Source organism: Montipora foliosa, chromosome 1 (genome assembly GCF_036669935.1).
Source record: "Montipora foliosa isolate CH-2021 chromosome 1, ASM3666993v2, whole genome shotgun sequence".
Lineage (NCBI taxonomy): Eukaryota > Metazoa > Cnidaria > Anthozoa > Scleractinia > Acroporidae > Montipora > Montipora foliosa.
Genome location: NC_090869.1, coordinates 9,930,336 through 9,940,335, shown reverse-complemented (window position 1 = coordinate 9,940,335; position 10,000 = coordinate 9,930,336). Strand labels below are relative to the sequence as shown.

The 10,000-nt window shown below is 38.6% G+C and overlaps 2 protein-coding genes across 2 annotated transcripts in view; one reads left to right on the top strand and one right to left on the bottom strand.

Annotated features, from left to right (window-relative positions):
* Positions 1–4,768, bottom strand: part of LOC138009454 (phagosome assembly factor 1-like) — a 17,882-nt gene extending 13,114 nt beyond the window's left edge. Inside the window, exons 1-5 of the mRNA XM_068856478.1 lie at positions 4,621–4,768; positions 4,397–4,479; positions 3,390–3,473; positions 3,187–3,230; positions 1,833–1,912 (exon numbers count right to left, since the gene is read on the bottom strand). Of these exons, the coding sequence (XP_068712579.1) occupies positions 1,833–1,912; positions 3,187–3,230; positions 3,390–3,473; positions 4,397–4,479; positions 4,621–4,684 (355 nt within the window). The 5' untranslated portion in view covers positions 4,685–4,768. The remainder of the gene's footprint in view (positions 1–1,832; positions 1,913–3,186; positions 3,231–3,389; positions 3,474–4,396; positions 4,480–4,620) is intronic.
* A 97-nt stretch (positions 4,769–4,865) lies between these two features.
* The window catches only part of LOC137977263 (RAB11-binding protein RELCH-like), a 22,577-nt gene continuing 17,442 nt past the window's right edge, over positions 4,866–10,000 (top strand). The window contains exons 1-6 of the mRNA XM_068824533.1: positions 4,866–5,112; positions 6,692–6,784; positions 6,866–6,937; positions 7,114–7,181; positions 7,403–7,516; positions 8,642–8,892. Of these exons, the coding sequence (XP_068680634.1) occupies positions 4,875–5,112; positions 6,692–6,784; positions 6,866–6,937; positions 7,114–7,181; positions 7,403–7,516; positions 8,642–8,892 (836 nt within the window). The 5' untranslated portion in view covers positions 4,866–4,874. The remainder of the gene's footprint in view (positions 5,113–6,691; positions 6,785–6,865; positions 6,938–7,113; positions 7,182–7,402; positions 7,517–8,641; positions 8,893–10,000) is intronic.

The window sequence follows — 10,000 nt, the reverse complement described above, 5'->3', positions numbered from 1 at the left end:
GTTAAAGCGAATAACAAGCACGTTCGCGCCTTGGTCAAGTCAAAAATGGTGCTTGATGGAACTAGCGCGTCTCAGCCACGCTTTCTAATGGCAGTGCTGCTCCTTAGGCCCTACACCCTGCTCCTGGCCCAACTCTGCAAACAAGCAGATCATCAAGTTGCCCATGCTTGGTCTAGCTGACTCGAGTGCGTGGAGATTGGGATGGCGGAGCTAGTGAGATGCAAAGTCCGGTTCGCAAGAAGCACAAGAAGTCACACGCGCACAACGGTATTAAGTCTCTCAAGTCTGGGAAGGTCAGGCAAAGATTGCCATCACCGTCTTGTATCCTAGTCATGGCCACATTTTATCTCAGCATCACTCACGGTCACCGCTACGTCAAATATGAGAAACTCACGCTCGCAAAATTCGTTTCCAGTTACCGTCACACCCTCAGATTTATCAGAGTTGGAATGTTCCTTCCGTCTCAAACATCTGGTCTTATTAATGTATTTTTCACAGCTTAACGACTAGCATTCGACGCACAGAGAACTTGTGTGCTGGCTATATCAATGATTTCTACCTTTTTGCGGTCTTCTCCGGGTGAAGACCTTACTACGGACGCTTGTTTGACGGGCTGCGGAGGGCTAGGTGGCGACCAATTTTTCATGCGGTTTTTACGTCTTTCGTCGTCCAGCAAAATTAATTACTTGAAGCTTTTGACAATCATTGCCGCTTTAAAATTATGGGGTTTACGTTGGTCTGGTTTACGTTTAACAATTCGTTGCAATAACGTAGTGGCAGTGACTGTAAAACACTGGACGGTGTCGGAACTCTTTTCTGAACTCGCGTTTGCGCCAAGTTTTTTATCTTGCGGCTGTTTCCGAAATCGAAGTTCGCGCTGTTCACGTTCCCGGTATTACGAATTGCTATGCAGACCTTCTTTATCGCTCAGACTTGTGCGACTTTGCTGGGCGACCTCAACTTTTCGCTCACGCGCACCCCGCCAGTTTACAAGCTTTTTTCGTTCCTCATGAGAGGTTTAACCTTGATAAATATTTTTATCTAGCCTTCCTCCGTTTAAGGCTCTCAAGAGCTGGGGAGGATTCGTCGGGAACTCCAACTTTAGGGAGCTTAAGCACGCGACGATTTTGAGCCCAGGGCCCGGTTGTTCAAAAGTCGATTAACGCTAATCCCCGATTAAAAATTAACCAAGGAGTTTATTTCTGCACTTCCAAATGCTGTTCAACGCTGATATTTGCCAAAGCCTTACATTAGAGGAATTCAATCTTGAAAAACGAAAATATGCAAACGAAATTTTCACCAAAAAGTTGAAAACATGAAACAAAAGTTTACGCTAATCCTGGATTAATAACCGGACAGTAACCGGAAGTAAGCAGAACTTTCTCCCCTTATACCTGTCTCCTTCCACCAATGTGACCCGGGTTTGATTCCCAGACTCGGCGTCATAGCTGAGTTGAGTTTATTGGTTCTCTTCTCTGCTGTGAGAGGGTTTTCTCCGGGTACGCCGGTTTTCCCCTTTCCACAAAAACCAACATGGAGTTGATTTGCATTAATTTGTTGATTTCTGGTCAAAGTGCCCTCAATTAGTGTTCGAGCTAAGCGCTAGGAGACTACACACTAAGGTAAATAATGTTCATGTCCTTTCCTTTCTCTTCACACAGTCACATTTGTGTTGCTTAGTACTGTTTCTCTATTAGAGACGATAAGTTTTAAAATGTTGGCAACATGATGGCACCATAACCATGACAAATGAATATTATTGAGGACAGGGATATACATGTATGATAAATATACTGATTTGAATGTTTTTAAATTTTTCATTATTTACAAACCTCCAGGATGTGTAGCCCCAAATGACATATCAATTTGTTCTATTGTAGGCAGGACTTGAGGTGAGTTAAAGTGAACTCCACTAAAAGAAAAAGGTTAAGAGAGACAATTTATCAATATTTTTATTATTGACCCTAACACAAGCTTGAAATGACCACCCAAAAACCTCAAAAGTATGAATTTAGATGTCATTGACAGAGAGGAAGAATTAACTATAAAATTAGCATACATGTTTAGAGTTTCTTTGGATGGGAGATTGATTTAGGATAGTATAGTTTTGTCATTGTTGTGTCTATATTAACATGTAAATTGGTTTGTACTAGCTTAATTGGACAGTTTAAAAAATATATATATAATCTAAATTTGATAGGATCCTAAACAAGCCCCTAAAATACTCTTTAGGATCCCAAAATGCTGCATAAAATCCTTTAAAAGATCCTGCAATAACAAGCTGGGATCCTGGGTTGAATCCTAATCAGGATCCTGCTTAAGATCTTGTTTAGGATCTTGCAGGATCTTACAAGATCCTAAAGGATCCTGTTTAAGATCCCGTAGGATCCTACAGGATCCTACAGGATCTTAAGTAAGATCTTGTGAAGGATCTTATGTAGGATCTTACAGGATCTTATCTCAGGATCCTGTTAAGATCCCGTTAGGATCTTACAAAAGATCCTACATAGGATTATTACCAGGGTATTGTTCATTAGTCCAGGAGTGTTAAACACACAGTTTGAAATAATAGCATAGTATTATGTTTGTTACATGTATGTCCCAATTAGCGATCAACACCAGTAACAACAAAGGTGGGATACCGGTGCAATGTACCCATGATGGTGCACCCATGAAAATTTGTACCTGAAAAAGGGGTCCGACTGAAAAGAACATGGACAACAGTAAAGAAGGAGAGAGATAATGTTGAATGGGATCTTGAGATGAGTTACGGGTTGTGGACTGCCAGCAGAAAGAGAAACAGAGGAATGTAGAGGCCCTTATTTGTGCCTGGGATTTGTGCCCAATTAGCCATGCAGAGGCTAGGTAAAGGTTTTGATTCACCAAGATTTAACTGTCTTAGAGGGGTTGAAAACCACTCTAAACACTCAAGGTTATTTATTTTTACCACTTCCTCAACAAATAATACACCTTATTCCAAAATGGCCACCATTTTAGTATTCTTTTGTTTCCATGCAAATTGGCCCTTATGGCCTCGTTCAAGTTAAATATTCTTTTGAAATTTATGTTTGAAAGCGAGGCCATAAGGGCCAATTTGCATGGAAACAAAAGAACACTAAAATGGCGGCCATTTTTGAATAAGGTGTATTATTGTTTTATTTTAATAATCAGAGATGTGGTTGTTACCAGTATTTCAGCTTGACTTTGCTCATGCTATAAACTTCAATTATCTATGGAAATAAAAATGAAATAAGAGCATAGGCATCATTGAAATAAACTGATATGCTGCAATTTGCACAGAATAAATTTATTTTATTTAAGGCCAAGTTACAACAACCAGCCATAAATCCCTTTATAAGTATGCTATCTCTGATAAAACAGAATCTCACCTTAAGCCTTTGTGACACTGGATCAAATACAAGTCTTATACCATCATTTGGTAGATTTAAAACCAAATCCATTGCGAGTGGATTCTAATGAAGAGCACAAATAAGTCAGAGTCAGAGTTGTTAAAGATAAATAAAAGATTAAAACACCACGCCAATATTTTGGGAGGGTAGGTGCCGTAGAGGTAGCAAGGGAGAAGATAGCACTCTCCTCAGCAGCAAGGAGGTCACCACCACCTCCCAGGCACCCGTCAACACATCACTGAGAGAAACCAATGTGTGGAGTATAGATACCCCGAAATATGGGAGGGAGGGAGGGTAAAAAAGCAAGCAAGCGAAAAGGCAACTCAAGCCAAAGCACATGGCAATGCCCCTGCAAACCTCCCTGGAACCCCCCCAAGTATCCCAGGCAACACCGCTGCATTGGCTTGGTTTTAACTTTGCCTAAATTATATTTAGCCTCATTAAATGAAACATTACTGGTGACACAATTATTGCTGCATAACTTAGTTAAATTGTGATGTCATCACAATTATCTCCAAATGCTAGCTAGGATTCCGATTCTCAATCTGGCCTTCTTTAATTCCAAAAAAAAAAAAACAAGAAATTCGCGAAAAAAATGCAAATTTATTAGTAAGGATCAAACGGCACAAATCTCTTATTGCAGATTCAGTAAAGTCTCAACCTGAAGACTCGGAGACGGATTCTTACAGGCAGGCCATATTTGTTCAAGATCCGATAGCTTTATCCTATGGATAAGTTACATAATTTTCCGACATGTCGACGGTATCAAATGAATCTGTTCAAAAATATTTACATTAGCATTTGCTCACGTAATAAAATCGGGAATTAAGTTGCATACTCTAAACACATCTAAGTAATTGACTTTACGAAATACCCTGGCCAACGTTTAACATGCAGTACATTTTATGCTTTGGATAGTGACTTATCCTGGATAAAGTCATCCAGCCTTTGAACAAATGGAGCCAGCGATCAGTCAATTAACTTACCGCCTCGCTGTACATAGCCTGAACAGATTTGATTACATGACATTGTCGTTTGAGAATCTGTACACACTGGGCAACGGGCATTCCTGTCAAGTATAAAAATAAAAAGAGAAAGTCCTTTTTTTTTTTTTTTACCATACCTTGAACAGCTGGAGAAAGGCTGAATAAAGATTTAGGGAGTAGAAAACAAAGCTCCCATAATACTAATAATAATCCAAAATACTTACCAAGTATAAATTCCCACTGCTCATTCCCAAGAGATCTCTCAGGAACAACTTCGAGATCCAACATGCCTGGTTTGTACCACAGCGTATGAGACAAATTTCTACCACTCAAACAGACAACGTATCACATTAGATCACTCGAGCGAAGAAGCAAACTGTTTGTTTACGTTGCGTTGCGCATAATCTATAGACTGATAACTTCTGACACCTGCAGGCTCAAACGTTAACGTTAGTAACCGCGCCACTGACTTGCCGTTATGGCGGATTCTGACGAGGAAGTCGAAGCGATCAAACCCCGTCTAATCGCAAGTGATTTTGATGCATTTGCGGAAAAGCTTCTGAAACACCATCTGCTCCTAACAGCACTCGAATTGCACACTGAATTAGTGGAAGTAGGATTGGAAATTCCTCGATTGCGGGATTTTTTCTCCAATCCCGGGAACTTCGAACGTCAATTTGTAAGCAATACAAGAGATGCCCTGTCGCCTGGTTTACGTGAGTATTTTATGCATAATTTCCCCTGACTTGCGCTGTTTTTGTTGATGAGTATTTATTATTTTTAATTTATAAAACATGATTTCTCTTGAAAGCGTACACATTATGCTAAACTGCGAACCGGAAAAAACATAATGATACTCTTTGTGGCGAGTGGTCAAATATAAATAATTGGTGCTTTGTAGCGGACCATCGTTATTAAGAATAACAATAGGAGGGAAGAAAAAGCACTTATAACTATCTAAGAATGCATCTCCTGTACATTTTCTTGAGCTACACAATTCCATAATGACGTATATCGATATCCGTAATAATAATTATTGTAAAAAGTTTATAAAAATTCATTCATCTATCTCCATTAAGTTCGATATACTGGTCACTGAAAAAATATCAGAAGTCCTGAGCAATCATCAGCCGTATGCATTTATTGACATTATCAACTTAGATATAATTTTTATGTTATAGTTTCATTTTAACCAATTTTTATAGAATTTTTAAACAAATCAAGAGTGGGAGGTCCGTTTGGGAAAATCTTGTCGCCAATAATTGGATGGTCTACATGGGGAAATCTAGAAAACTGTCAATATCAATTTTAGCCAATCAAATTCAGTTGTTTCCTTGGAGACATGGCCATATACCAATGTATTGGAAAGCTCAAACAAAGATGAACAAGCAGTAGGAACTTACATGTACCTTTTCTTTCTGTCAAAAGAAACATGGATTTGGGTCATACGTGTATTCTCTGTCACTGAGCTCAATGATTATTAGCTCAGCTAGGTTTAAGCTTCAATAAAATATACTTTTCTAGCCAAATTAGTGTATCGTGTCAATGGACAAATTTGATTTGTTGATCAACAATATTTGACAAATGTAGAGTATTGTTGGCAGCTTTTTTTTTTCCTTGTTGAGGATTAATGAGTTTATCCTTTTATCTCACATGTGTGGGAGGCGCAGTGGCCTCATCGTTAGAGTGCTAGACTCTGGATCGAGTGGTCCGGGTTCGGGTCCTGGTCGGGGACATTGTGTTGTGTTCTTGGGCAAGACACTTTACTCTCACGGTGCCTCTCTCCGCTTAGGTGTATAAATGGTTACCGGCGAAAATGCTTGGGGTAACCCTGCGATGGACTAGTATCCCATCCAGGGGGGAGTCGAAATACTCCTAGTCGCTTCATGCTATAAACCGGAGATAAGCGCTGGCCTTATGGGTCATTCTAGGCTTGTAACAGAGACTTTTTTACCTCACATGTGTAATGTCAATAAGACAAGGATGAGAGATCTCTGCTAGTACATGTACTCAAAGGGACTCTTTAATTTAGCTGACCACCTCATTCTCAGACTCAACCACTACTGCCCACTCTGTAAGTAAAACTACTCTCCAAGTTGAGTAACATGAAAGTCAGAAACATCATTCATTGTTAAACAAACACTGAAGCATGCATGATAGATGACTTGCACAAGAGCAGCAAAGGATCTCTTCTATCTTTGCTTGTTGTTTTTTCTGGGCATGACCATTCGTTAGCAGGAGAAAAATGCCTGAAGCTGACTTCTTGTGTGGACAGTATATTGTTTAATTTTTCAGCTAGAACATCAAGTAATATCACCATTGATTCACTGGATGATTATGCTCGCTTCTCTGATGATGGTAACAGGGAAACAGAGGAAAAAATTGCAGGTCTGTCTGAAAAAAAAAAAAAACATAAATTTTATTATTATTAAAGTATTAGCTGTAATGTTCCCATTTTGTAACTTTTAGTCTTAGAATTTGAACTCCGAAAGGCTCATGATACCATTAAAGCATTGAGAGGGTCTCTGACAGAAGCAACAGGTAATCTGATGGTGATCTAATTATTGCTTATTTTACATGTATTTTCTTACTTGCATGAGTAATGTCATGAACTATGTGTTAATAATCGTTTTTTTGTGTGTTTGATGACAGTTGAAGGTTTTATTTGTGGCCCTTTCATTAATTTTGTTGACTTAAAATCAATTCCTTTTTTTTAGAAACTGAGACACCAGTTACTGAAGGAAGCAAAGGAAGTAGTTCTTTGAATGACTCAACTTTTATTGGGGTACGGAGAGATATTTCGAACATTTTAAACCTTGAGATGAGTTATTTTATTTTGGCTACTTCCAGATGTAGTTTTTCCCTGAAAGCTGATCTTGACCCCATTCTTATGGAAGCTACAATGTACGTTTACATGTACACGTAATACAGTAGCTCAGTCGTGTACTATAATTACTTTCTGTATTTTTTGATTGTGGACACAAAGAATTTGCTTTTTTTATTCAGGATTCCCTGAGGCCTCATGAGAAGCGAGCCCTGAATTTTCTAGTGAATGAATACTTGTTAAAGAATGGCTACCGGATGACTTCTGTGACTTTCTCTGATGAAAATGCAGATCAGGTTAATGATAAATATAACATGGAATGCAGATTATTATAATTATTATTATTATTTATATTGTAAATGTATTGTAAGGATGTTTCTGTTAATTAACTAATTATAAAAGAAGTGTTTTTTCTTTCGCCATTGATGGCCGAACAAGATCATTTTCAATAACTGGCTTTTTTTCAGAGCTCATGGCAAGGTTTAAATTTCGTCTAGTCAAAAAGTTTAACTGGATATTGTGTTAACTTTACAAAGATCTCTTGAAGATATTTGACAAAGGATGTACACGTATTCAACAATTTCACCAGCTTCTGTGTTCACTTCAGCCGTTTGCATGTAAGATCTTTGACCAGGTCAAAAATTGGACTAAGCAGTGGTTTGATTGGCTACAGTTGTACAGTGTACCGTGATTTTAATATTTCACTTTTTGCCATGCCATTTTAGACAGTCAAGATGTTGATTCCTTTGCTCCGCTCTGGCGAAATTATTGTCGCTAAAACTTGTTGCAGGTGGCAGTGTGGCCCAGTGGTTAGGGCGCTTGACTTGAGATCCGGAGATCCCGGGTTCAAGACCCGCTCTGACCACTTGCTGAATTTGTTCCTGGTAGTCCCTGGTTCAACTTCCCAGCTGCACTTGTAAATAGCCAACTGGTTTGCCTCCGGCCAGTTGGGATTCTTAGCAGTTGCTCTTGTTGTTCTGTTCCGTCATTTCGTTGATTGTGTTTCATTGGCCCTGAAAAGCCCCTATGGGCAGCGGTCAATTAAGTATGTATTGTATTGTATTGTTGTCCATTTTGAAGGTCAATCTTTTGAATGGCTAAATTTTTAACTAGCTAAAACTTTGCTTGGTGCAAATAGTGAACAGAAGCTAGCTATAAAACTATTTGTCTTCTTTTACATTGTAATATGAAAACTTATGACTGTTCTTATTTACTATATTTTTTAAATGAGGGGCAAAGGAATTGTAAAAATTTCAAGATAAAAATTGATAGTACATGTATCTAGAATGAATGACAGCTACTTGCAAAATCTCATTGACAGAATTTTCTTTCAAGAAATCTAAGGTCTTTTAGCCTAGTTTGCCAGAATGATTCTTTGTATAGTATTAATCAGTGACTCGAGTAACATGAGGTCTTTTCAGGATTTTGAAGACTGGGATGATGTTGGTCTAAACACTGCAAAACCGCCAGACTTGCTTCACCTTTACAGAGACTATGGCCATCATACTGTGCCTGATGTTATGCTGGTGTTGCAATCAGTGAGAGAGGAAAAAGCAAATCTGGATGTAGAACATGCTAAATTACAAGAGAACTGTAAAAAGTTGCAAGAGGAGATTGGAGAATTACGATATGAGAATCAAACCCTAATCGACACTATTGACAAAGTAGAAAGGTAGTGGATTCCTGTTGAAAGTTTTGTGCTGTTTTGTAGTGTTTTTAAAGCCGTGTGGATTCATTCTGTTTTATTATCAATTGACTTTTTATTTTCATTTAATATACATGTATAAAGAAAATTGGTTCTAACCAAGGTACAAGTTGTAGTTGTTTTGTTTTAGTATCAATTTAACAAATTGATGTCATAACATTGTCAAAGTAGCACTACTCTGACAATGTTATGACGAAATTCATTGTCAATAGCAGGACAGACGCATGAAAAACTGACATTAATTTCTTTTTTACAATAACAAAAAGGCAGAGGGGTGAAAATTAAGTCGAAACACGAGAAGATAGTTCTCAGATAGTTCGCGGGCCGTATTCTTATTTCTACGGTAGGGAGCTTTAGCAAAGACAACGTCGACGGCCACGAGAACGCCACAAATTTGCATATTTATAGGGCAAAAACAATAGCTTTGCACGCTCTGCACGTGCATTTTTCATTTTTGTCCATTTCTTTGCCGTCGTCAGCAAAACAACAACGTGAAATAGCCAAATTTGAGGTTTTATGGAGAACGTCGGCACTTGGAGATAAATTTTCATTTTCTCCCCTAAATTAAGCGCCAATCACTGAACGGCTTCATTCCTGATGGACTGCCACACCTTTGTCTTATTAAAAAGCTTGGAATAGTCGCGAAGTAATTGCAATAACACGAATTTATGTTTTGAGATGACGTTCTTGTTGCCGTTCCCGTCGTCGCGTTGCTAAAGCTCCCTAGTATAGCCCACTGTACGGCGCGCTAAATTTGAAATTTTGATGCAACATTTTCTAGCAAGTTTTTTCCATGTTGTTTAATAAATGTGAAATAAACTTGTGGAGCCGTTTGAATCTCGCAAGCAACTATTTCAAAATGCCAATGAGATTTAGTCGTCTGTCAGATTTTTACACGTGCCAATGGTTTGTGGTAGATGAATGTTCCGCTTAACTTTACAGTAGTTTCCTTTCCCGTAAACCATATTAGCTCCGTCGTTTTCTTTCCCCGTTGAGTTAAAACCCCCGCATTTCGTGTTTCAGCCACAAATCAACGGAAGAAAACTCGAATGATTAAAAGGGGTAGTTTGTAAAG